We start from the raw sequence: 27,834 nt of genomic DNA on the forward strand, positions 1-27,834 counted from the left end.
TTGTATAGTACTGTACTAATATACTGAGCATGATCAAAGCATACGATGGAATGAAAACAGATGGAATGTATGGCTGTGGTACTGTGCGAAAATGAATGAAAATTCAGGAGCAGTAAATACAACAGTATCTGTCGAAACCATTGTGGCAGACGACAGAAGTGATGATGATCCAGGTCAAGGAGCGCTAAATCTGTTGGATCATCTCAACGAAAACGTCGCGGAGTTGGGCAATACCAAAGGAATCTCTACGCATGAAAACATTGCCCCTGGTGACAGAAGTATTCAAAAACCTATTTCCTCTGTGGAAGAAGATATTGCGATCGGAGTAGTCCACAGAGGAAACGTGGACGAGATCAGTAGTGATATCCAGAGGACGATCAATGCTCTACAAGTTGATACTGCGGGATTAGATCATGATGGTTGTGAAGAAACAGCCAACGATAGCGGAGCTTTGTACGATGAAGAAAGTGCCTCAACATCTAAGAGCAACAGGTAGGCGTTCACCACACAAATCTTACCACAATAGCCGAACACGCCGGGTCCTGCAGGCATATTCACTGGATAGTAGATGATACGGTGGCCCATATAGGACATTGACAACTTCGACTGTTTTATATCCAAATTTTCACCTGTTGTAGACCATTGGAAGATTCGTGTTTCCTTGAAATTTTGACTATTCATGTAAAAATTTCGACATTTGGTCGAAATTTACTACCATAAAGGCGTACTTTCTTCTCAAATACGCCTATAGGAAAGGTTTTATAATTCTTATAATTCATTTTCATATGTCGCTGTATCTTCCACAAAAAGTATCCACATGGGCCATTGCACTATTTCTATAGTACAAGTTTCCTTTGCTTTTTCTATGGCAAATGAAATAAATTTGACTGAATGGAAATATTCTATGATGGAACTTATGTATATAGTTCACTCTAAATTCAATGTTTTGTAACCGTTTTCAAAGTAAGCTTGAATGGAACATATTTAGATCTGATGTTTCAATTATCAATTCTATAATTGAATCAATGTTCATCAGCCAACATGTCGAAGATATTGGACCCGAAACTGATACAGTTGCGATACCGAGTGAGTCAGCCAGCACTGTAGTGAATAAATCAATTAAAGGAAATGAACAAGGTAAGAAACGTCATTAAAAGGTGAAAAGGAAACAATCACTATATACTTTATGCTTTTGTATAAGGATAACCAAGAAACACAGAGGCGGCGGAGGCAAGAGGTATAACATGGTAAAACATTAATGGCAGTTTGGACCAGGACATTGTAGTAGCTAGTTTTATTTCTGATTCGATAAAGTATATGACATGTATTGGGGGAGGAATATAAGTCATCGGTATAAAACGGTATATTCAAAGGACAACATTTGGCAGGCAGATGAGCAGAATCCGGGCACAAGTTAAGAAAGTCGGACTATACCAGGAGTATGGGGAAGTTGTGGAACGATAGTCTAAAACTTAGCTGTCCGACGAGCGCATTAATTCTTTGAATGTATGTTTTATTTAAATTAAAATATAACTGAACACTTATATCAAATCTTAATTGTTTCAGAATTACATTCATCTCATAACAAAACTTCAAACTATTTTGGTCCATGGAAAGTTACATTTTGAATTGTTCTGTATAGTTTCTACATTGTAAATGGAACTTCTCTCTCTCAGATAATACGAATATAACCAAGCTAACTCCCTCCATAGGCCTCATTGAAGCTAAAAGCGAGAGCCTGCACTCAATACTTAAACATTCTACACGTACTGATTCGGAGAGTAGGTGAGTGTATACATTCCTCGCATAAAATAAATGCGGGCTTGGATGTATGTTCTTATAACTATTTAAATCAAGACTATAAGTGGGTAAATGCCGCATGTTAGATGTATATGTGACTATAGGTATAGAAGAATCGAATGTGTGCGACTACATCCTCACACTGAGAATGGTGAAGCTGAAAAGTATATTCTTATGAAGTAACAAATAGGCCGGACATAGTGACTATGAAATAAACTCAATTGTACGTTTTATTGATGGGATCAACTGTGAATTTAAGAGTTTTCGTGTCTTCTTGTTCCCATGGTAACGCTACCTTACATTCAAACCGTTTATAACGCATGTAGTCTGCATCAGACATTATCTAACATCGCGGGAAAGACTCCACTGAGGACCCTAATGATGAGACTGAAACAGCCAAAGGTTGGAGAGGAGAAAAGTACAGACGACAAGCAAAAGAGTAAGTAACAGCTTTTCGCAAATTAATATGAAAGGAGAATGTAAAGTGACAGATTCTAAATGCAGGATTTATTAACAGGAGGCTCAATCTTATACCTATTTTGCTGGTCCGTGATTTCCAGACGATTCTTGAACTACAAAGTATGCATTAGTGACTAGGAGTGAATACTTCGTCGTTTGATATATGCAATACGGCATATAAAAGAAATAATCATCTGCGACAATTTCATGTCAGCAACTCTACTTTCATTTAAGAAATTTATGAAAACAGCCACTTTAACTATCCGTAGATCTTACAAAAAATACTATTGTTTACTTTCACAGAGAAGGTCAGGTGGGATGATGACAGCAACCAGACAAAGGTAATTGTACGGTACTGTTGTAGTGATGAATCTTTTTTTACTGTGAGGATTATCTGCTTAATCTATAAGATTACGGAGGATATTATTCAGATATTCAGACCCATAAGCTAACTTTGGTATGAGTCGGATATTGAATGCAATTACTAATGCTGTTTTTGCCCAATATTAAAAAGTCGGAATTCCAAGACTGACGATTCCTACCTCAAGCGTTACTCTCCATTCTCCATCTCATGTTAAAGTAAGTTGATTATACATACTAGCATGAGAGTATGTTCCGTCTGGTTGAATAGAAATGAGAGCAGTATCCAAAATTCAGCAGAAATCAGAATCCTGTCTCTTTAACATTCACAGATTTCTTCTACCTCCGAACCCAGGAAGAAACCAATCAGTGCAGGTAAGGTTGTTTTTGCAGTTTTAGAGGAAGATGTGACATCTTCGTCATCATGGTAAAGTTTATCAGACTGGGATTAAGCCTGAAGGGTTCGGTTCGAATAGACAAACCTATGAGTGACACATTATTAACATTTTATATTCATCGATGAATATTAGTTAACCAGGATAGAAGGCACATTTGGATTTGACAACTCACACGCTTTCCCTGTCCCTTGACCATTCTCGCTTGACAGAGTCTATGTGTAGCCTCGTCATTAACTCACAATACTTTAATGTCCCTATAGCATAATATTACTTTTCTTTTCAGTTAATTTCGGTGGTCTTGCCAGGACTGTGACGACAATCACAGGACTAAAAAGATGGAAACTCAAGACGAAAGAGAAAGACACTCAAAATTCTTTTGAAAAGGTAAATTATCAAAAGTATGTCAAACATACTTAACCCTGCACTTTGCTTCCCCCACAGAGCTGTAGAGAGGCAGGAATGGCCCCAGGGGAAACCATTTCACTGAGCCCCAGTTTTGCACCCTCCATACATTTTCCTGGTCCCCTTAATGGTTTCCCGGCCCCATGGATCATTTAATCTTCCTGACCACCTCTCGCTAGGCCTGTTCTCTCACCTACATGCCTTGTTTTTTATCTTCCTCTCAGTATCATGGTCATCTAAGGGTTGTTCAGGAACATCTGAGGCAGGAGAAAACTGAAACCCCTCTCGCCATCAGGATAGAGGTGAAGACTGAAGTACTACCAATCTTGGCAAATGTTGTCAAAGGTATTTAAGGTGGTGGTGGGGGGGGGGGGGTAGAGGGGGTTGGGAGTGAGTGCCAGTTTGGGTGTTAACAAATGGGCAAAGGACCAGAAATTAATATTTTGTATGTCGTTTCAATCAATTCCTGTTAACTGTATTTTGCCATTGCTGCTATTAATAATGACGCGTGAAGGCTTCACGTTTGTTCCAAAAATAAAGTTTCCTTGAATCCTTTTGCATATCCCTTTGCAGGAATAGACTTTATTGAATATCGTCACCATAACTGAACTGGTTATATTTTGATTTTATTCCTATACAGCTTACAAAAAGGAACTGGTTGGGAAGCACCGATTATTGAGAGAGGCCAATTTTAAATATGAGAAGCTCAAATCTGAAGTGCAGGATGGTTTTCTGTAGGAATTACCGAAGAACTAGCAGGAAAAGTTAGTCCTCTTTGCCAGAAAGTATCATAGCGTTTTTTGGGTAATTTTTTCCATGTTGCAAGCAGAACTGTGCAACTGGAGAAATTAACAAAAGGAGGGGAGGATTAAGGGGGGGGGAGGGAGGGGTGGGGTAATGATTAGATTCAGTTGTTAAATTCCTCAAGTGGTATCTATACTAAAGTGTCCAGTGGTATATTAAGGTTTGATGACACCCCTGTACTTGAGCTATCAGGAAGATTACCTCCTTTCTGTTAAGAAGACTTTTGCCAACTATTGTATCACATTCTACCTTTAAGCACTGTGTGGGTATCTAAGTATGAAACAAACAAAGAATCATTTAACATTTTTTGATCATCATTCTTGCCTTCATGTATTACCATGCATATTGTAAAAGGAATAAGTATAGCAAAAACATGAAAACATCAAATAACTCACAAGGATGGAATGCAAATTATACTACAGAAAGTCACAGATGAGCAATACGATTCAGACCCATTACATTATAAAAATAATAAATTATTAAATATTACTGACAATACTTGCCTTATACAAGCTTTGATTATATGATTATCATTATTTTGTTTAACATGCATCATCATTAATTTTCTACAGTGAAAAGGCGTTTTAGAGTAGCTGGTTGCATTATCAATATTAAAATGATACAAGCCTTGTATACATTCCTTAAGATCGAGGCCATGCAATAATAGTTCAATAGCAAATATTACTTCAGCCTAATTTACTGACGAGTAAAGCAGAGACTAGGAAAGTCCGATATGCGGATGTTATGAGGGAAGTTTGAGGATTACATGAGTTTGTAGAAACATCTTGTAAGATTCTAAAATGTCATCACAATATTAGCAATGTTTGTCTAGGACTCTAGGTACATACCTTTCTAAGTTACTTCAGCAAAAAACAAACGACATTGGGAAAAGTTGGCTCATACAAGAGTGTTCTTTTATGTTCAATGGAAATCAATTTTGTTTCATCTTGCGAGGGACACATAATATATCTTGTAGATATGAAATAGTCCAAAACAGTATTCCATTGCAGTATATTACTTGAACCATGCTCTTATGAAAAGCGACTTTTATTGCGCCTTTCGCCTCACCCAAAATGAGTTACTTTTGAATACCTCTCAATGTTAAGCCTGGGCTTAACAGACATTTGACTATTCCTACTTGTGACCGCTTAGTGGTCTCAAAATGACTGCTTTCTAAAAACGATTACATTTTATAACTTATGCAAGAGCTTGCACACAACTCTTTTTGGTGAACACAACATGATATGTCCATTAAGACACATCTGGCATTCCTCAAAGAAAATATGTGACTGCTTAGTAGAATATTATGACCACAGGATTACAGTCAATTCTTGAAATCATTTACATCAGCAGTGGCATGGATGGCTGCTTTAAGCATCCACAATGGCTCATTCAGAATCAATGCCGCATAAAGTCATTTAAAAATTTGAAGAATAAACACGCAGACTCTTGACTTGAGCCTCAGACAATTGAGAATTGCTGTAACTCACAGGCAGAATATTCAGCAATTATTTTAACGGACATCACATAAGTAGCTAGTTCAGAACCTTTTACTTATCTACCATCCCGCTCAGAATCAACTTTAAGTGACTACCTCACACAACTACAGCAAACTTGGAATTAACTTTATAAGAAATCTTGGTGACCTGACTGAACAGTTTTATGTCAAGGTGATCCTCATGCCAACGATCCAAAGAATCTTCCAAAACGATTTATCCTTCCTTGGCTTCGGCAAGTTAACCGTGGACTTCACATTTCATCCATTTCTTCATCCAGTTGTACAGGAAAGTCTCCAACGGTAACATACTGAGGTTTGACGAAGCCACCGTACTTTTCCTCGCAGGTAAAATACTTCTTCCCTTTGACACTGGAAAATGAAGTGAAATGAAGAAGAGTTAGATGAGAGACTGCCCATGAGGAGAGTCTACACGAGATACATAAATCAAGATATGAATAATAAACTTGTACTAATTATATGTGTGATAGTGCATAAGTCACACAGCATTAAACCAAGTTTGGACTTCATTGAAACTTAGGAAGGAAACCGGGGTTGTTGTTGTACCACAAGTGTGACAGAAATAATACTTATTGATAATTACAAAAAGCCAAGACAAATACTTTTCTAATACACACAAATACACTTTTTCATACATATATATATATAAATATATATATATATATATATATATATATATATATATATATATATATATATATATATTTATATATATATATATAAATATATGTATATATATGTAATTAATCTTACCTTCCATTGTTCTTTCCCAATGGTTCATCGTATTGCACTCCGACCCAATATCCCGGTTTAAAGTCTGTCTTTCCTATAGAAAATGAAAGTCAACCAATTAAAAACTAAGTTGAAAGGTCAAATGAAATACATTTTTGAAGAAGATTTGATGGTTGGTGTCTCATTTCATAACTTGGATTGAGTTCCATGTATAGAAGAGCTTGTGCAAAAAGAAAGGAAAGGGGTGAGGTAGGGAAGGGGAGCTACAAGAGGTTGTAGGGTTAGAAAGATACAGAGGTACCTGAAAATGATTACCTTGAAGACAATGGAATAATTTCAAGCCATGCTAATAAAACTTAGATCCACTTTTACCCTCAGCAGTAACTAATTAAAGTTATCATATAACCATCATGGAGGCTTTCATGTTGACAAAATCACTAGCACATTATTGAGCTAGTTACCCACTTCATTTCAACATTTAGTACAAGCTGCACACTAAACAAGTGAAGGAAACATTACTGTTTGAATGTATATTAGTCTCAACTACCACCGGACAAAGTAATCTTGGAATTTTCATACTAAGTGTCAATACCTTTGTCTAAAATCCCATCTGTAAGTTATTAATCCCCTTACAATGCTTCCTGTTTTTGTCAATTAGTATTGAAGCATTTTGCATTCCATTGCCAAAATTCTGCAAATTTATCCAACACCTGTTGAAAATTACTCACAATATGATGGCAATCATCACCCCCCCCCTGGCTGCCTCACCCTACAACCAGGGCCCCTACCCTTTCTTGAAAAGTAAAACTCCATGACTTTTTCCAAGGCAATATTTAAGAAATTTCACAGCCTTTTTCATAAAACAAGAGATTTGGGCATATTACTCAGGAGGAAAAACAGATCCAGATACAAACCTAATAAGAAAAGCATTCCATTTTGTTTTGGCTTTGGCAAGATTTTTTTGGGGGGGCTCTCACTTGACTTTTCCAGGCCTAGAAGTTTTTTTCTTCAAATTCCATGACCTATATAGGTTTTCCACGACCCTGGCAACCCTGTACAACTTTGACTACTTACCTAGATACATTACTGTCCCTCTCTTGACTGGAGGATTGTTTGGAACATTAACTTCACATCTGCTTCCAACTGCCATCTTAGCGATCAAGTTCTCTTCCAATTCCAGAGCTGCCTTCTGTTCTGCTTCCTTTCTCGCTTTCTCTTCAGGATCGACTTCCTTAAACTGACCCATCTTGTGTTTCAATTTAAAAGCTCTCACAGAATCTATGACAAAACAGAATTGCAATGCAAATGTGGAATATTTTAGGAGCCAGATATAGGACAGACAACCAACATTTCAACATACTCTATTAGTGTATCCACTGAGCACAGGAATAATATTCTTGTAAATGCCCAGCAAAAACATGCTGATATCAAAACTCACCTGATCTCTTTGCATATTCTTCATCGGGGATTTCATACTTCTCAACTTGAGAGACATCTTCAAACTCCCCTTTGGTCTTTTCACTGGTGTCGATAACCTGTTAACATGAAGTTTATGTTCAGTCATTATCTGCAATTTTTTCGGAAATTCAGGATCTGATACAACTTTTTCAGAAATAGTATATTTTATCAATGTACATTAGTTCAAGGCTTGAAATGACCAGGAGATGGCACACACTTGTCACGTCACACCTGACCATGGTTGAAATGAATGTTGGAACACTTGTGACATACAATGATTGAGATAGGGTTTACTTTCTTGACACTACGACCTTCACTAAGCATAACAAGTAAATCTGGCGGGCAACCCTGTGATGACCAACTAAAATTATGCTTTGAATCATTGTGTAGTATAATTGTAACTTCCTCAACATGATTTCTATGGATCATGCACCGTGGCTTACATGGATTTTCATTCCATCGTCCACTGGGTAAGAGCCTAGAAGTGCTTCATCGTTATCCAGAGCTCCCACAAGCTTTCCTTCTTTGTCCATCAGCTGTAGTTTCATACTTGAGGCATTTGATCCTGATATGAGCTCAAGTTTTGACTGTAAGAAGGCAAAATATGAAAAGAAAAGATGAGCATTTAATATGGGCAAGAAATGTTTTTTTTTTACTTATGTACTATTGTAAAACGTGAAACAAAAGAGAGAAAAAGACTCAATGCCAATCGAAAATGTCAATGGCTGAAAACAACCTTTCTTACTTTGTTACCTCTCTTACTGTGTGTCCTGCCATTAGTAAGAAATAAGGACTTATCTCAAAGGTCTGACCAGGTCAGTGTTGTGAATGGCATCCAAATCTTGCAGAATGCTCACAAAATACATCACCTATGCCTCAGGCTATTAATATTGTTTTTTGTTTTGTTTTTTGTATTTGCTTATGATGAAATTGATCATCAGAGACTGAATTTGAAGTGTACCTTGAATTTGATTGTAAGATGGTGTTAATTGGTAAACTAGATATCACACTAAAAGTTTGTGAATTCTTTTTATAGGCAAAATGGTTGTCAATTAGCAGCTTTTTAATGTTCCTATCCTCTAAGTCTGATGCTGACACTTTGACTGAAATGCAATCATGAAGTAGGCTGCCTACAGTAGCTGGATAGTCATAGCCAAAAAGAAATTGCTGATGATCTTTGACAATTGGAATTATTCCTGTGGTTAGCCATGTGCAGTGTTTATATTCCTCTGATGCTAGAAAAAGAATAATTAAGAATGAATTTCAGATGAAAGGTAGCACTAAGTTGATAGGGGCGAATAACACAAACAATTATTGTTCATCGACATTTGGTTTAAAATATCTGGTCTTGAGACTTACAATTACCTAAGAATATCAAATAATGTTTTTTGCCTAGTCATAAGAGTACTTCCCAACCTGGAATTGGAATTTGTACCATTAATTTCTGATAATGAAATCACAGACTGACACAGAGGTGAGTGTAATTTTTCTAGTTGTGTAGCCAGTGCAATTGGCCAAAAGTGCATACACAAAAAATGACCGCACTAGACCACGGTATTTCTAACTGCAATAAAGAAGGCCTGCTATTGTCTACATTATGGTTTGACTGAATTACTCTATATCACTTATTTTCAGTCAGTATTGATTCTAAGGCCTACAGGTGTTTGAATTTGAAGTTCCACATATCATTTCAATCACAAGAAATAGTGTCAGTTTCTTGGTTTACATGTGACATTGAATATTTGTGTCTTGTTTAAGACGTTTGGCCACCAGTCAGCAGCTTTTTGGGATTTGTATCTCAAATAATCCGACTTTAATCTAGCTGTGTTTTCTTTTTTCCCCTGGACGGAACTTTATCAAACTTTTAAGAAATGTTATAGACCTGTATTACTTATGTTTTTGGTGGTGAGGATGAATTAATTTCTTCCCAATTCTCTGCGACTGTAACCAAATAAGGAATTGATTTATGTTACTTCTGCCCCCGTGATACATATCCTGCTACATTGTGGCTATTAGCCCAGCAGCCGGGGGAATAACAATGTATACCCTCTATTTGTCCTAAGTTAAGTGCCAATCAGATTGCACATGTTGATGAAGTGCGATTCAATTAAGAGTCCATGGCGATCGTAATTCACATTACATATCTGGAAACGATAGTGTGAATAAATGGTAGTCTGTCAATGAACTTCTACAATGTTCTATCCAACACAACACTTGACATCTTGTGGGAGAATAAAAGATCAAATATTCAGCTAGTATATGATGGGTGGCATCTCATAAGACATTGTCAATGTGATTCTGCTTAGGCCCGGAGCTACAATACTAGTCCTACCGTAGCCTAACAAGCGAATTAGTGTTTTACCTTGGCTGTCATATAACTAATTTTCAGTTCCTAGACACTAATTAAAATACCTTAAGTGTTCCAATTGTGACATCTTTGGCAAAGCGCTTCTCTGCCTCGAATGATGTAAGGGTGCTTGTAATGAAAACATTAACATAGGCTTGAGTTATCACTTGAAATTCCCCCGACATTTTGATGTGTGTGTATTATGAACGCACTTCAAATTTTCTGTGTATAATAGTAACAATGCACGCACGTAGAAGTTCCTCCCGAGCCGTTTGTATCATGTCACTGAGCATGGGAAGGGTATCTCCCTTGTACAGGACCCGTACCGTCACTATGGAATCGAGGACGCGGTAAAGGATACAACACGGTTGTCAGATTATGTAAGAAAGAGTTAGATCGGATAATCACGCATAAAATGGAATTTTGAAATCCATATGATATGGGGAAGCGTTTGCACATTTATGTGGGTCTATATCATGCAGACATTGAAAGGAGGATACAAGCTGTAGAAATGAGATGTTTCCGCAGACTCCTCAACATATCCTACAGGGACCACATCTCAAATCAAGAAGTGAGGAATAGAATTGCCCAGGCTATCGGGCCCTACGATGACCTCCTCACCATTGTGAAGAAACGCATATTGAGATGGTATGGCCATGTCACAAGATCTACAGGACTGGCTAAGACGATACTGCAGGGCACGGTACCAGGAGGAAGAAGGAGAGGCAGACAGAGGAAAAGATGGGAGGACAACATCCCAGAGTGGACGGCCTCAAACTGCCTGATGCCCTTCGAGAGGCCGAGAACAGGAACAAATGGAAAGAAATAGTTGGGAGGGCATCTGTGGCGCCCCTACGGTCTACCAGACTCCGGGATAGGTGAGGTGAGGATATCATGCATGTGGTCCTCAAACAGGTTCCACTCTGCACACATATCGAATGAAGTTTGTATCAGATGCATGCACTGGCCTAGGAAGGTATTTTTGTCAGGGGGGGGGGACTGATGCATGATGGATTGTGATCGCTGTCCTGGGGGAGGGGTCTTAACAAATTCCAATTAGAGGCCATCAGATGCTGTTTAGTGCCATAAATGTCTCAATTTGTGATAAAAAAGAGTCTTCCAAGGTGGATTGTTTCCGTACCGCTCCACTCATCTTGCGTGCAGTTGCCAGGCGTGTACGTGCTATGCATGAACTACGAAGTAGCGGCGATGATGTACTATGTATGTACATGGAGTATGTACTTTTTAATGAGATATGGAAAATAAAAGATGGTATACCTACAGTCACCAAATTCCAATACATTGCCAATCAAACTATTGAACTGAAAAGACACAATTTGGTCAACATATAACACATCAAAACTACTACCTGCAGGCAATTGCACAATTTTAAGCATCTCTGTGATATATGATTTAAACTGTATTGAAGTAATTCACTTTTTGACATTTCTTACCACTGAAATATGATTGTTCAGAGTTAAGTAGACAAATCAGAGACCTGGGTGTCCCTCAACTTCTACTAAAATGGGACATGTCAATCATTTTGCGGAAACTGATTTTTCAGTCAATCAATGTCTGACGAGCCTGGGGAACTAATATGAAAACTGAAGTTCAAAATATTGCAAAAAAAATCAACTCTGGAATATTATTTGATGCTTCATGAAACTTGTTGTTGTGACTTTTAATATAAAAGGGAATTGGGAATTTTATGAGGACAGAAACTTGACTTCATTATTTCAACAATTGTCTACAGTACTCAATGAAACATAAACAAAGGATGGACAAAAGTCAAAGATTGTGGTAACCACTTATATATTCAATCCTTCATGTTGTACCTTCTAAATACACAAGGACATTCCACACAGAATACTAAAATAATGTCCACATGACACCATCTTGTTCAATTTGATTTTTTTTTTATCATACCAATCATGGGAAGTAAAGAAACTGAAGAAAGCATAATTAACTATCTGAATACAGTTAGTTTGCACATTGTTAATAAGTGTCAGGTAATGTTAAAGCAAAGAAAAGGATTTAGGCTAGGCACACATATATTTCCCTTAAATGATGTAGATTAATTATAAACTAATTTTAATCACAAAAACAAAAGGAAAACACATGGCTCTCACTCAAACAAAAAACAAATTTGGCCAGATACCACTTAGCAGGATACTAAGAACTTTCTACCTTATGAGTTAGCTTACAGAAGAAAAAGAATGTTAATTCTAGTAGCTGGAACATTAGTGGTGTTATTATCTACTTGTTTGTTAAGTCATGGTTTATTCATGTATTCATGTTGCAATCAAGAACATATTTTACCTGATCGCAAAAAATTTCCACAAACCCCACAGAATTATTTTTTAATCATCTTTAATCCACTTTTAGCTTTGTGAAGATTTTGTAATAAGCTTTCTTCTAAATGATACAAAACTTTTACTCTGCACTGTCTGCTGCCCGAAACTACACAGAAACATTTTCAGCTCATTTGGACTTCTTTCTTAACTGGCTTAGCATAGCAGACAAGCAGGATCAACAGACCAAACAATTACCGGCATCAATGTACTGAGTTTAAAAACACAGATAAAAGGTAGGATAGGAAAGAGTATTGCAACAAAACACACACACACTCTATGTGCAATATGGTACATTCAAAGTGCTCACTGCCAAGAGACAAACCAGAGTCTCACACCTACAGATACTTTAAATTGATTGAGATTATCCAAGAAGACTGATAAAGTGTTAAACTTATTTTATTAATTGGTCTGTAGAATATTAAAAAACAAGGAAATAACAGCCTGGTGGTAAGTTATAACTAAAGAGTGATCTATAATCAAACTATGCAACTTTTATCTTGGAATCTGAACAAAATTATGATGATGTAAATTTTGTGGATGTTTTTTTTTATCTCACAATGCAAGCCACACTATAGTTTTGCTTTTAACAAACCATACAGGCTCTACTTTCAATGGTCCAAGATGTAATATATAATTTTTTTCCTGCAATTGATCAAAATGGATAACAACAATACTTTACACTCCTTGTTCCCTTAGTTTGTTGCTACACTTGTATTCCTCCCACTAAAATGCCTGGGTATGAGCATATTCTTTGAGCCAGAGGTTAGCTGTTCATTTTAAAGTTTTTTTCAATCAAGAAGCCACAAGTATATCTTCACTAATAAACATTCAATATGATACTAAACCTTACACTCCTCATGGGCCAAAATCTCTTATTAGTCACGAAAACTACACTGCACGGTACCACACATATTGATTTAAAAACTTCACCAGTTGAAGAAATTTCTACCTCAGCAATTTAACGGCCTACCCCCCAAAAATAAAATGCTGGTCATTGTTGGAAGTGTGTAAAGGCTCACATTCCTGCCCCTCTCACCCATCTTCCTGCCCCTCCCACCCATCTCCCTGCCCTCTTCAATCAGAAACAAAATCACCTGCAGATGGGTCTTGGTTTTAATGTGCATGTACTAAGCGTAAGTCGCATTATACAAAACAATTTAAAATCTATGTGAACATGAATGTAGTGACAACTAACCCAATGGAAAATCATTTCCCACTGTAACCATAGTCTGAGGGGTTATGCATAATTTCACTGACTTATACCAAAATGGTTTAAGTTTTAAGTTGTCCTGAAGACTTTAAATTGAACCAGTTGCTTAACTTAGGGTAAATTTCCAAACGTTACAATGAAAAATGTGCATCTACTTTTGCATTAAAGTGTTAATTGATTACTATTAGGCATGTATATTTTAAAGATGTCATATGCAAATTAGTACAGAGTTCATTGGACACATTTAATCTGTGTAACTTAACATTGCCCAAAAACCGATGAAAAAATGTCTATATATATTTATATAATATATTTATATCAAGTGACTTAGTTACAAAAAACAAGGGTGCATGCTAATAGGCGCCAATGACTTTCAAATCAAAGAGAAAACACAGACAAGAAGGGAAACAAAGGACACTTCAAAAAAGTATTTGTAGTGCTCCATTCATACTTTCCCGCCCCACTTTTTTTTTGTGACATTATTTACACTTTCATAGGTACACAACCATTGCATGGAAATTACTCTTTATCATTGTCATCATTATCACCTGTACAACAATTTGGATTCAATCTTTACAAAGAAAATTTCCTAAGTTTTAATCAAACAATTTACAACTTTTTTTTTTAACAAACACACACTCTCTCTCTCTCACGCTGTCTTTTCTGTCACTGATGCAGTACAGAAATCAATTCTTATCTGGTTCTAAATACAAATATTCATCATCAATTATTAAGATTATCATCATCGTCGTCATCAACAGGAGTAGACATCAAGAAGAATAATTTATCAAAACCTCATTACCATCAGACTGTGGTAACAATTAAATGGAAACCTTTATACATTTACTTCCTCTTCTATCAGCCAGAGATAAACACATAATTTATTGTGGATCGTTGAAGTCCCAATACCAGTTCTCTTAAACAGAATATATTAAAATCCTGTGCTACAGTTACTTAACGGTTATGTTTGAGGATGTTCCATCAGACACAAACAGTTATTACAAAGCAAGCAATTTTGAAAAGGTATCAACCTTGCTCTTAATAAAACTGCAAACAAGACACATGCTGTCTTGATATTAGTCTCCAACAACATATGACCAACTACAAGTTGGTCATACATACTTGCATACTTCTGGGTTCATAAATTGTAATATTTTTTGAAATGCAAGATAAGTTTTAGAGACAGACAAGTAATAATTACTATTCTTCATTGGATACAAGTTTCTTGATTTCTGTCTGGACATAAAACACCTACTGGGACATTGTCACAGTGAAAGTTAGCATGGTACTCTAAAAACAGTTTTGCTTAAAATGCTGAGCACCCTCATATGGCACGGCACGTTAAATGATATTTTTCCATCAAACTGTTCTAAATTTCTGCTTGCTGCTCAAATTGCTCACATCTTCTCAATCAAAATAAGCAAATATGGAGCGATTTGAGTGAAAAGTCCTTGAAAGGCGGCGTAACTGCATCACGTTTTTACCATTGAGTACCATGCAACCTGACAGAAACACAACTACTCTGCTGCTAACGAGGTCTCAAAATGACTATGCTTTACCATCTTAACGTCGACAAATAAATAGAACCAATTTGTAGATGGGTGAAGGTGAAAACACAAACTTAAAAAAAAAAAAAAAAAAAAAAAGAAGAAGGAGAAATCTGAACACAAAGACATCCTAGTATAAAAGATAGCCCAAATACAATGTGCTCCAAATGAAATTTAATTGTAAAAGAGATACACTGTTTGTTCATCAATGATGACAATACTTTACTACTAGTATTTCATAGTTAGCTACCTCCATACAGCTGACGGTCAATGGTCACATCACGAACCACTTTCTTCCTTCTCCGTGTCTTATTGATACACTGATATACTTACTTGTCACAATAACTAAGATATGAAAAAAAAAAAAAAAGTGGAAAAAAAAAAGGAGAAAAAAAGCTTACGATATACGACAATAATTATAAGTTCTAAACCAAAATAACATAAAAACAAACTTGATAAAGACATCAATACAGGGGGTAGATTTGACATCTATTATCTCAACAACCATACGATATTCGCCATTGCCTCTTTCGACAAAGAGAGAAAGCAAATGAGATGGATCCACCTCACTACTTGCTCAACATTTCTAAAGTTTTTAACACAAAACCCAAGGATGTCTCTATACAATACTGATGACAACACACCAACCAACAGTAGCCATCACTGCTTTTACAATATAGACTTAAGCTGCTTTCTAATCAACACTGTCAGGTTACAGAATGTTACTCACTGACCATCTGTGGTGAATCAGAGAAGAACATATGTTAGGATGAGTACTTAATTGAACGCTCCCTGTGGTCTGAATACTGATGATATTGCATCGACTAATATAATTTCCCTAGCTAGCTGGCCGATGCGTTTAGTCAGTCCACTACAGTGATTTCTGTGGAAAACATTTCCAGCCATAAAATGATTTATGTTGCTATGGTATGTATTCACTACTTGTCACTATCTTGGTAGAGGTAACATGCAAAGCTTACCATATAGCCCTCTTACTAGAGGTAACATGCAAAGCTTCCATGTAGCTCTCTGACTAAAGTTAGTATGCAAAGCTTTCCATAGAGCCCTCTGACTAGAGGTAACATGCAAAGCTTCCATGTAGCTCTCTGACTACAGTTAGTATGCAAAGCTTTCCATATAGTTCTCTGACTATAGATAACATGCAAAGCTTTCCATATTGCTCTCTACATAGAAGTAACATGCAAAGCTTTCCATATAGCCCTCTGACTAGAGGTAGCATGCATAGCTTTCCATGTAGCCCTCTTACTAGAAGTAACATGCAAAGCTTTCCATATAGCCCACTTACTAGAGGTAACATGCAAAGCTTCCATGTAGCTCTCTGACTACAGTTAGTATGCAAAGCTTTCCATATAGTTCTCTGACTAGAGATAACATGCAAAGCTTTCCATATAGCTCTCTAGGTAGAAGTAACATGCAAAGCTTTCCATATAGCCCTCTGACTTGAGGTAGCATGCATAGCTTTCCATATAGCCCTCTGACTAGAAGTTGGTATGCAAAGCTTCCATGTAGCTCCCTGACTAGAGGTAGCATGAAAGGTTTTCCATGTAGGACTCTGTCTAGAGGTAGTATGCTAAGCATCCCAAGTAACTCACTGAACAACTGGCCCTTGTTAAGCTATTCCCATAAAGAGCAAATCACATGTAACAACCTGTAACTTGCTGAATACCAGTATCAGAAGGCTGCCTTTTTTTGTAAATTGCTGATAACAGATAACAGTGCAAATATACATGTAACTCTTCCATTAAAGATAGCATCGCAGGTATCCGTTTCACCAGTTACAGGTGGCATGAAAGCTATATATATAAATAACTGAATACACGTACCAGCGATTCTATACATGTAACTTGCTGATAACATGTAGTTGTAAGGCTATCTTTGCAACTAACTGATAACAGTAGAGGAGCTATTCACTGCTGATTAAAGTAGCACACAAGTTGCCCATGTAACTTGATAATTACGATAACCATGAAACACATGCAGGTATCTCTCTGATGACAGGTACTATGGAAGCTAACCCAGGTAGCTTGTTGAGTGCAGCAGGATAATTAAAGCCATGCTCCTGAAATCTGTTGCGATTGTTCTTCATCTTTGTATTGTCAATAGATTTTCTTACAAGCGTTCAGGATCTGTGCCATTGCTGTGTCATCTCCTCAAACAGTCCTCAATAGCCACCCTCCTTCCTCAGTCACAGATTAATGTAGTATTGTTTATACAGCAAGCACACAAATATTGCCTCCTTTCCTACAGCAGTGTTAAGGTATTGCCAAAAGCCGACTGTTTTTCGACCGTGAGGCGGTGATGTAGAGAGAGCCCACTTGCAAATACCAAGAGAAAGACTTATGCCATCCTCTCCGAGATGATGAAGATCGCAGCTCTGAGATGCTCGACTCCTCCCTCAGATAAATACTTTGGCCAAGGCGTCTGCACCACCACTGGCAATGTAGGGTTTGGAGGGATGGAAGGCAACGTCAAATATAGACTCGTCAAATTTCTTGCGGTGGGAGGTAATTTCTTGTACGCACGTTTTGCTGTCCAAGTTCCACAATCGGATCGAACAATCATGACCTTTGGGAGAAGAATAAGAAACAAATGAGAAGGACATGAGCAAAACTTGACCTCAGCATATTCAGAAAGAAAGAAATCAATTGACTCACAGATTCAACTACTTCTCCACTGCATCACCAATGATAGGTTGTCTTTCCTCCTTGTACAAAAGACAAACGGTCTGTTATTTGAACTTGCTGCCTTTCAGACCCTTTTTATTGTTTTTTCTTTTCACATGTTCCAACAGTACATAAATTCATCTCAATTTGTCTAAGATTCAACCTGTTTCTTTTTGGCATCAGTTGTGTAGTAGTACAGCACTGTCATTTACAAAATCCCTTAGCCTAGACTAGCTTTGTTCAATATATTAACATAACTTACAAGATTAAAACTTTTAATTTAATACAGTTTTGAAACTGACACTTTGCTGAGAGTCTAAGAAACAGAAAGACTCAAACAAAGTACTTTAAACCAAAATAGGTAAAAAACAAATTAAAGGATTATACGTACTTCCTGAAAGGAGATACAATCCATTCGGATCCACTGCCAAGCAGGTAACAGCATCTAGATGAGCCACCATACTGTGAACCATTTTCCCTGTGATGAGGGAGAAGACATGGTGGAGAAGGAGTGGGGGGGGGGGGGAGGAGAGACAAGAAAAAGAGTATAAAATAAGTATATGTAAATGTTATATGGAATTATAAGTGTATACATAATTCAGCACCAGCTTATCTGTCGGAGTTGCTGGAAATTAAGACACCTGGTCGTTCAACACGCTCGTCAAAGGGCATCCTTCTCAAGGTTCCTTTCACACGCCGCAGATGTTTCGCAGGCCGCTCTTTCAGCGTCGCTGGCCCTAGACTTTGGAACGCTCTCCCCGTCGACACAAGAAATTCGAAGACCATCAGAACTTTTAAAGCTGCTTTAAAGACTCATTTATTTAAGAAATCGTTTTTCTAATTGTTTCGTTGTTCAGCGCCATTGAGTGTTTTTACAGTAATGTGCGCTTTACCAAGTGTCACCACCTTAACCTTAACCTTAAAGAACAGTGCATTGCAGTTTGGAAGATTCAACTTTTCAAATGGGAGGGGGGGGGGACTGAAACCCAAATATCAACATATTCTATAGAGAGACTAGTCATGAATCAAAGCTCACAATTTTATAATATGTTTATTATTATATGTTATTATAGGTTTATTTTGTATTTCATAATAACAGTTTACATAATAGTTTTAGAGGCTGTCAGTTTGCATGGATGCCTAAATACCATCCACGGGTGAATACCTTTTCTGTTCCTATTTGCTAAGATTAAGAATAAGTGGGTTTTTTATTAACTCAAAAGTCACTTCTATATCACACATAGAAAAGAATGATCATAATAATAATAATGAGTAAATAATTAAGAATTGGTGTGGTTTGTCTAAGACCCGTTTAAAGGGAAATCCAAGGTTTCTCATAGCTTTAAAGAATAATGCTAAGCATCGTCTCTGCCATTATCATTAGTATCAAATGCAAACAACAATCTATTCCAATGATAAAAATTTTACACAGATGCAGTGAAAAATCAAAGTAAATCAGCTAAGACTATTATATATTTGGCATGGACTGCCCATAGGCAATTCATAATTCTTTTTATGTCTTCATTTGGCTAACACAGAGAACAAACACTAAGGTGAAGACAAAGACACCCATATACCCCTCGGGAGAGTGAAGGACACGGCTCTACACCTCCTGCTTTCGACTGTTTCCATTGTGATCAAGAAAAATGAAAATGATTTACATCTGAGTTTCACTCGACATTTCCCCCCAAATCACACAGAATAGAGTAAGATACATACCTGAAGTATTATCAAAGAATCTTATATGTCTATCTTCATGCGCTGTAATAGTAATAGGTAAGGTAGGGTGACTGACCACTCGGTTGATCTGAGCATTAGCCGACTCTGTTTCGGGGGGACGAAAAGAAATAGAACGGTATTAAATTACAATGTTAAGATATAGAGGAAATTAACCAAGAGGGACATCGAGCATAACAACATATTCATACTATAGCGTAAATTTCTATTGACGAATGACAGATAAATGATTTCATGATACTTTCCAGGGTAAACCAGTACTAATGAGATGACTTAATTACCTGATAGGGTTCTGCCATCAAGGGTAAGAATTGGTTTGCCTGTCTCAAGGTCATAGACTACAGCGTCAGCAGACGTGTAACCAACCACCACCTGACTGGTGTCACATCTAACAAAATCAATCGAGGTTGGGGCTCCAAGATCAGCTGTTACAGGAAAGAGAGAAAAACAATACAGAATGTAACTTCTTTCAGCCACTGTTTATTCCTTGTCATTAAAAAAAAAAAAATGACCGTCTGCTACATAGAAAATTTGGGAAGGGAACAAGAAACTTGCTCTGTGGTTTCTCATCGCCATTTTCAGAGGAGCGTCCCACAAATTGCACAATATATTTCAACAGATAAAAGATGTAAATTTTTGCCATATCTGATCAAAGGTAACAAGAAAAGCTGTACTAGGAGAGCACAGGAACAGTGTACAATGATAAATTGAAATTAAACTTTCAAGTTTTTGTTAAGGTAAACAGTTTGGAGAAATAACAAAATTAGGACACAATGGTGGCAATTAATTTGATGAAAATCCTTCTGCCATCATAGCATGCACGAAGCTAGTCTCTGGATCACACGGTTGAAAGTTCAGTTACCCTCGTAACTCAGTAACTCCACAAATCTTTTCTGCTTACTAGTTTGGGGTACACAATATATAAACATACTATGCCGAGTCCATCATTCTACTCAATGTACTCAAACTTGCCGATGAATATCGAAGCTGAAATCTCATGTTAGGGCGCCCATTTATAGTGTAAAAATACAAAATGTAAACACTACATAAACTAGTAGTTTGGGAGGGTTGTTATCAATGTCTTTTTCAGCATTTAAGGTCAATGCTCCTGACTGGGGATACATTTTCTTTTCTCGGCAGTAACTGTCTTTACAAAATATTATGTGTGTCAGGTAATTGCACTACTCGACACATTTCACAGAAGGCTATCACATCAAAGATGATGGTTAGGCTAATGTCTCAATGTGAGGCCACACATCTTACCATCTTCAGCTGTATATGTATTCAGCAATGGAGACTTATTCTGAGGATTCCAAAGTCGGACTGTTCCATCTCCTGAAGAGGAGAGTAGATGGTTCTTGGTGCCGTCATATTCCAACTCCCACACTGCATTGGTATGACCCACGAATGTATCTGCTAAAACGTTCGGATCTAAGGAACAAGGTATTTTATGACATTAAAAATTGTCTCATTAGAGAGGAAAGATCTTTGCTTGTGTTAAAAAGAAGAGAAGTCATTGCAACTAAGAGGCTGACGTTCAAGGATACACCAGTGTGAACAAATTAGGTTATTAGAATTATTTTTCATATTCCAGCCTATGCTCAACTATGTTCCTTCATCATCGTGCACAATGATCCTGATGCAATTGTAAATAACTGTTAAAAAAAAATTAGACCAATCACACCTGTGTGTTATCAGGCAACTGATACCATCTACTATTCACTTTTTAACTTTTTTGTCACAATGTTTGCATTGAGACACTGTTAAGAGAAGGAGTATATTAAAAACTAGAAAAATGCTTTTCTGTCTGTTTCTGCTCTGAAATAGACAAAGTTCTGGCCGTTTCTGTACTCACTGTAAGAGTCATATGGGTCTAAGTTAGAATCTGGGAGGTTCCAACATCTTATTGCAGCGTCCGTGCCACCACTGAAGCAGTGCTCGCCACTACTGTCCACTGCTACACATAAAACTGGACCTCTGAAATGTAAGACACACAAAATAAGTAGTACCATAATGATACCATAGCGATCAATAAACCGATCAAATGGGTTGTGACAGGAACATTGGATACATTATGATATTTGAATGGAGCTAATTACAGGAGTCAGTAGTGCTTGGATCAAGATATCATTGACAAAACTTTTAAATAATAAGATGCTGTTCATACTTAGGTGCTGTGTTAAAATATCTGCAACCCTTTGTGCAGCAGTTGGGCCATTAGCATCAATTCTGTGTGTCCACAGCTTATAAATGAATCCAGGTTATAGTTGTTACTTTTTAATAAAAAGTTACAAAGCAAAAGATGGTACTTACACGTGACCCCTAAAGGTGTATATTGGTTCAACATCTAAAGATACAGCCCTGCAAATAAAAATAAAAAAACAACATTATTTTTGCAAACTTACATATTAAATAAAGTCACATATTTCATGACTGTTGTGACTGTCTTGGTGGACAAAGCAATAGGGTTTGAGTAAAGTCACAAAAGATTTTGGCAAATTCAATGCAACACGCAAGTTCAAGCTTATTGTTTTGCCTGGCACATAACCTCACCCGCCCATATGATGTTGCTATGAACCATGTTATTATAAACACAGTGATAAATCTGCAAGATATAATCTTAAGGAGAACTTACTTCTTAGCGGGGACCGTTTTCTGAAGGTTCCATAATTTGAGAGTATGATCCTCAGATCCAGTGATGAGGACGGTATCCTCGGGGTGAAAAGCCAAAGAGCGAACGCCATCGAAATGGCTCCGCAGAGTGTACTTAGGGGTCCAGGTCTTGCGAAATGCTTCCCTGTTAGCAGAACTTTGCTGGAGAACAAAGAAAGAAGCCATCTGGTTATTTTACAGTGATGGTAATTTCACAAAGACAAAATAGCAAAGATACAGTTCAATGGAAGTTGTGTGTAGAGAAATAAAAACAAGGTGTATAAAAGTATGATGCAAATTATTCAAATGTAAAATACATCGATGAGTAAGGGTACATGTTTCACTGGTCGTCCAAGACGACCAAATTTCTGTCCTGACGACCAAAATCAGCTTTGAAGGGCATCTGACCGACAACTAGTTGTTTACATCAAATTCAGATTGCATTGTAATTAAATACCACCAGTTCCCCAATAGGTAAAGCCAACATTGGTATCACCACCTCATCTGGTGTTCTATACACCAAACCTAAAACATCTCTTCTTTTGTGTACATATAGGTCACTGTTATTTTGATATCGAGGGACAACCAGAAAAAAAAATCCTTGAAAACTTGCCCTCAGTAACCAACCAGCAACTGGACATCTGGTAGAAAGGGAGTGGGGGGGGGGATGGTGGATGGGGAAGAGTAAGGGTAATTGCATTCTCACTACTAAGAATATAATTTCCACCAGTAGGAGTACTAGACCATGAGAAGTTCCCCTAACACAATATCTACTACTGTTGGCATAGCTGACATACACATGAACATTAGAAGGTAGTGGGTGGGACATATTAATTACATTGTAGCCACTAGTTAGGACATCAGCTTCATTGGTTATAGTGAGTCCAGCCAGTTCTCCCAAGCCGAGGGCTGATTCTATAGATTCTTCATCGCCAATGGCCATGATTGGTGGACGGCTTCCTTCGCTTCTTGCCCCCGGTGCGATGTCTGCAAGGACGAACGACAGGTACAAGGTAAGCACAGGAAATACGAGGATTCATCAACAATCATCAGGTGATTATAATGAACAGGAAATATCGGACAGCAGGGAGTAGTAGAGTGTTCAAACTTTGTATAGCAGGTCTGAAGGCTCTCACTTTTGTCTCTTTTAAAATATTATACTTCCTGTGTACAAAATGTTAAAAATCTTTGCGATTTGTGCAGCTATTTGTGATATGATATTTGACATATTATTCCACGGCCAGATCCGATTGCTCATACAGATTTTTGTGCTGTTTCCACTCAACCTTTTATGGCATGATTATGAGACTGAGAGTGACAATTGTTACAAAGAATGATCAGGAAGGGATATAAGAAGATAATCACCATCTTACAAGATTGATTACATCCAAACTGTGGTGTCCCCGACCGTTCTATAAACATGTGGTACATACCGGGTTCATCTGTGAGGTCTATCCCAGGGACCGGTCGAGGTCTAGAAGGGGGTGAACTACTACTAGTACTACTAGGTGGTGGTACAGGCTCTTCACCTCCTAGGTTACTCAGCATGTCTTGTAAAACTGCTTTAGAAGGTCCTGGTGAAAGGGAGAGAAAAGATGAGAAATAAGTCATAAAATTATGGGCACATTTGAGTGTATAGATATCAGTTTGGAAACAGACTCAAAAAACTTTACCCATGCAACAGCATGTTAGGACTGATTAAATGTTATGAATGGAAAGTTTTGATATTCCAGTCTGGTCATACCAAATCAATATCTATCGGTGCAACTTGGATAAACTTAATACAATTCTGTTGCGCAGTTTACACAATGACAGTAGGGTATGCATCAGTTCTAAACCCCTGCTTGACAAAACGTTCGAACAAACCCATAAAAACCAAATTTTGCAGAGTTTAAGTCAATGAACAATTGTTAACTAATGCCTTTGACATGTGTGAGACTGTCGTAATGGCTTTCCACTCTTGATAAACTGCGATCATCTTGTAAACCATGCTTATAAGATTTTGTCGAAAAAAAAAAAAAAAAAACCAATCATGTAAGCATTAAGCACACTATGATTTGAACATATAACAACAACATAATTGAAGATGACTTACTTTGACCATATTTGTTGCCTTTGCCTCTTGCTTTCTTGTAATCTTCTTTGAGTTTTTTCAGCATGCCCTGATCAACATGCCAATCTCCTGACGTTGGTGACATGTCTCCCTTTTTGTCTACGACAAACAAAAATGGTGATATTTTATTCCGTCACAGTCATGAACCTCAAACCACGTTCACTCTCTAATTTCTTCCTACCTTTGAGGTCATGGACAAACACAGCAACAAATGACACCAGTGTGCAAATGAAACTGATACAGTTAATTAAAAATGTGATTTTTCAAGGTGTCCATTTTCACGGCAGGTTTTTTTCCGAAGGTTTATACCCTTGGGAATATATAATGAGCAGGCAATGCTTCTTGGACATTGTGTAAGCACAAACAACTCACATCAAATGTAACACCCTGCAGCAGTAAACACATTGAAATCAATGGTGTGATGTACAGACAACCATATCAGACTTAGGAATCGTTCTCGCTGTATCGCACATTAAAACACAGTATTAATAGCTAGCAAGTAGGAACAATGGAACCATCCTGTTTCAAGCCCAGTTTCTTTACAACCAGGAAGAAGCACAATCTCACAGAATTTGAGACGATTTTCAATGTCAAAATTCTGATCAATTACATGATGCTTGCATGTTGCATAGTATTGTACTGACCTCTATAGTGCTCACACATTCTACAAGCAATCCCCTTTGTTTTAATGCTTAAACCCATGTACTGTTCTTGAAAATATGTTACAACGTTCAGCCAAAAAGATGAAACAATCTCTTTTCGATTCTATTACAACAGTAAAGCAGTGTTTTCTGAGAGAGGGCTATTGTATACATAAAAGAAGGAAATCTACCAGGGCTTCCTGTTATATTTCTTTGTTATTTTTAGTTTCTGCAAGTAATGCATTAACAGAAATGTTATTTGTGGTGGACTGATAAAGAATAAACTTCAGAACAGGTAGTCAAACCAACTTATATTGATACAATTTGTTAGCTTGCTAATTGACAACATTTGGTTTCTTTTCTCATTGGTAACAACACAGATAGAGAAAGAGATTTACACCTAACTGAATTGCAGCTCAATTTTGTTTGGTTAAGTTATTTTCTGCTGCAAAAGTTGTCATGTTGACAAGTTATTTTCTGCTGCATGATGTGAAAATGGAGGACAGAGGAATAGAGTGATATCCCCCTAAATCAAACTGGTGGTAAGTGATAGAGAGGTGGGGGGGGGTATGCTCTTAACTGACCTCTTGACCTATAACACATTCACATCTGTATGGCCAGGTGCCTTGATTTATGAAAGAGTGAGAGGGGATATACACCTAACAGTGCAAATCAGCAATGACAGAGAAATCAAGGGATGAGCTCCTAACTGAACTGGTTTGAATGTGATAGAGGGAGGCACTGGGGATATGTCTGACCCTAACTGACCTGGTGCCCAATCTCCAGAGGTCTGAGCCTCCCCTGCTCCTTCTTGTGAGTCGTTCAAAAAGTTGAATTCATTGAGGGCGTCTTCTGTTTCAGGATCTGGGAATGCTTCCTCCATACCAGCCATTCCTTCATTCCCCATAACCTGTGGAATCAGACCAAATAAATCATGGCTTTTAATACTGCAAATAAACACTCTATGCTTTTGAAAGGTATTGGTTTGATTGTATTTGATGGGATATAGATGATTAGCTCAATGCAAACCTCTTTTTGCCACTTCCTGACCTAAAATTTGAACTTGGGATATTTCTTTGCCAAAACAGGTAGTATACGTTACCATACTTTGCCAAAGTGACATACCCTTACATTGCACCTATCACTAGATTCCTTACACGCTTGTAACCTGAGATTGGCATTTTGTGTTCCCTACTTTCTCACAAATTATTAATTTTTATATATATATATTTTTTGTCATTCCATGACCACTTTTGCATTGCATTCATGGACATATCTTTCGCCATATTTATCCACGATTCATCTTCATGCTGTCTTCGTGTACTATAGAGACTACTTGTACGATTCGATGTGTTCACACTTGTAGGGATTACCTTAACTTCCAGTAGGCTTCAATTCATTAACTGGAAATAATACCAGTGAATTAGCAAGGAATGTACCTTGTGTAACATTCTCTTAAAGAGTGTCCTCAATCATGTAATCCTACAATTACAAACTTTCTTCTAGACTCACTTTAACCTGCATAAGGAATGACTCATGATAAATCACTGGATCCATTCCCTATCCTTCACTAACATTTCATAACATTTAGAGGCAAAAATCCTGAAACTAATCTGTCAGAGTTACTTTGCATATTTTTGACACTCGGCATCTAAGCACACAAAGCCTAAGTTAGTACTTAAAGATTCACAGCAGAGGATACCAAAAGGTGTGACATGATATTACCATATCCTCTGAACGGTTTGGGTCTAGACAGAGACAGCAAGTCCTGGGGTACAAACGCTTTTTGTTACCGGGGGAGGGAGCTAATGTTATGTTGCCCCAGGGAAGGGTCTATGGAGAGGGATGGCACCTCCTCTTTGAAATATTTTGGCAAAATGGTGGGTGCTTAGGTGCAATCCCTTTTTTATATTTTGCAACTTTGGAACATTATGGAAGAATTTTTGATTAGGTTATACCACACATATATGTTATTTATTTATGGACTGTACACAAAAGACTTTTTTGTAATATTCTGTCTGCCAATTGGGCTTTTGGGCATTGACCCCCCCCTCCCCCAGGAGTATACATGCTTGCTTCCTTAACTCCTGTACTGTACCAAGTGTGCATTCCTGTCCTAATATGCAGCTGATCCTACTTGCTCACTTCATCTCTATGCAGCCATTACTCAATCAGTCAGTTGCATTATTAAAATGAATGTTGCCTGGTTTCTTAATGAACAAGCTTGCTAAGTGTTCAGTACTCATTTATTCTCTTCTATTCCTAGTAAATGACGACTGCTTGTTTTGCTGATTATCGAGAGGTTTCTTATCCACTTATTTGTTTTTTTTCCTCTTCCCAGTAAATGAATGACGTTACAACTTGATTTCAAAGATATTCTTAAGCCTTGTAAACATGCAGTACCTTCTTCCTTATAGACAGTTTGCCATTTTGTCATCGTAGACATTTGATCTCTTCTTCTGTATAAATGGGTAGACATTATTAGAGAGGTTAATACTCATTTATATTTTCTTCACTAATGGTGACTAACATCTAGGGTTGTTTGCTCTGCATCATCCCTAGGTTTTGCTCATTCCCTTATTTTATTTTATTTCCAGTAAATTACGTCACAAATGTGACT

At 37.4% G+C, this 27,834-nt stretch overlaps 3 protein-coding genes across 3 annotated transcripts in view; 1 reads left to right on the plus strand and 2 right to left on the minus strand.

The window, feature by feature from the left end:
- Positions 1-4,388, plus strand: LOC139971177 (uncharacterized). Its single transcript, XM_071977425.1, has 9 exons — positions 1-492; positions 1,037-1,137; positions 1,677-1,785; positions 2,127-2,239; positions 2,563-2,600; positions 2,952-2,994; positions 3,301-3,401; positions 3,644-3,764; positions 4,060-4,388. Exons 1-9 carry the CDS (start codon positions 92-94, stop codon positions 4,155-4,157), a joined length of 1,125 nt encoding a protein of 374 aa, XP_071833526.1. The 5' UTR covers positions 1-91; the 3' UTR covers positions 4,158-4,388.
- Positions 4,389-5,199: 811 nt separating this feature from the next.
- On the minus strand, positions 5,200-10,515 carry LOC139971181 (tubulin-folding cofactor B-like). The gene is made up of 6 exons (XM_071977431.1): positions 10,342-10,515; positions 8,373-8,516; positions 7,910-8,006; positions 7,546-7,749; positions 6,493-6,565; positions 5,200-6,090 (listed from the first exon to the last, which is right to left on the minus strand). Exons 1-6 carry the CDS (start codon positions 10,459-10,461, stop codon positions 5,973-5,975), a joined length of 756 nt encoding a protein of 251 aa, XP_071833532.1. The 5' UTR covers positions 10,462-10,515; the 3' UTR covers positions 5,200-5,972.
- Positions 10,516-12,071: 1,556 nt separating this feature from the next.
- The window catches only part of LOC139971159 (striatin-3-like), a 42,618-nt gene continuing 26,855 nt past the window's right edge, over positions 12,072-27,834 (minus strand). Inside the window, exons 7-18 of the mRNA XM_071977395.1 lie at positions 25,983-26,124; positions 24,556-24,672; positions 23,894-24,034; positions 23,299-23,447; positions 22,444-22,622; positions 22,122-22,169; positions 21,664-21,785; positions 21,072-21,239; positions 20,090-20,233; positions 19,791-19,895; positions 18,463-18,549; positions 12,072-17,973 (exon numbers count right to left, since the gene is read on the minus strand). Coding sequence (XP_071833496.1) covers positions 17,804-17,973; positions 18,463-18,549; positions 19,791-19,895; positions 20,090-20,233; positions 21,072-21,239; positions 21,664-21,785; positions 22,122-22,169; positions 22,444-22,622; positions 23,299-23,447; positions 23,894-24,034; positions 24,556-24,672; positions 25,983-26,124 — 1,572 coding nt within the window. The 3' untranslated portion in view covers positions 12,072-17,803. The remainder of the gene's footprint in view (positions 17,974-18,462; positions 18,550-19,790; positions 19,896-20,089; positions 20,234-21,071; positions 21,240-21,663; positions 21,786-22,121; positions 22,170-22,443; positions 22,623-23,298; positions 23,448-23,893; positions 24,035-24,555; positions 24,673-25,982; positions 26,125-27,834) is intronic.

The sequence above is a fragment of the Apostichopus japonicus genome, chromosome 8, assembly GCF_037975245.1.
Source record: "Apostichopus japonicus isolate 1M-3 chromosome 8, ASM3797524v1, whole genome shotgun sequence".
NCBI classification, from domain to species: Eukaryota; Metazoa; Echinodermata; class Holothuroidea; order Aspidochirotida; family Stichopodidae; genus Apostichopus; species Apostichopus japonicus.

Bases quoted from the DNA above. Each gene is read 5' to 3' on its own strand.
- LOC139971181 (XM_071977431.1), bottom strand. From the start codon at position 10,461: ATGTCGGGGGAATTTCAAGTGATAACTCAAGCCTATGTTAATGTTTTC. The intron at 8,517-10,341 runs GTATTTTAATTA...GCCTTCTTACAG, and splicing joins TCACAATTGGAACACTTAAG to TCAAAACTTGAGCTCATATC. The intron at 6,566-7,545 runs GTAAGTAGTCAA...CATTTTCTATAG, and splicing joins AGGGACAGTAATGTATCTAG to GAAAGACAGACTTTAAACCG.
- LOC139971177 (XM_071977425.1), top strand. From the start codon at position 92: ATGAATGAAAATTCAGGAGCAGTAAATACAACAGTATCTGTCGAAACC. The intron at 2,240-2,562 runs GTAAGTAACAGC...TTACTTTCACAG, and splicing joins TACAGACGACAAGCAAAAGA to AGAAGGTCAGGTGGGATGAT. The intron at 3,765-4,059 runs GTATTTAAGGTG...ATTCCTATACAG, and splicing joins CTTGGCAAATGTTGTCAAAG to CTTACAAAAAGGAACTGGTT.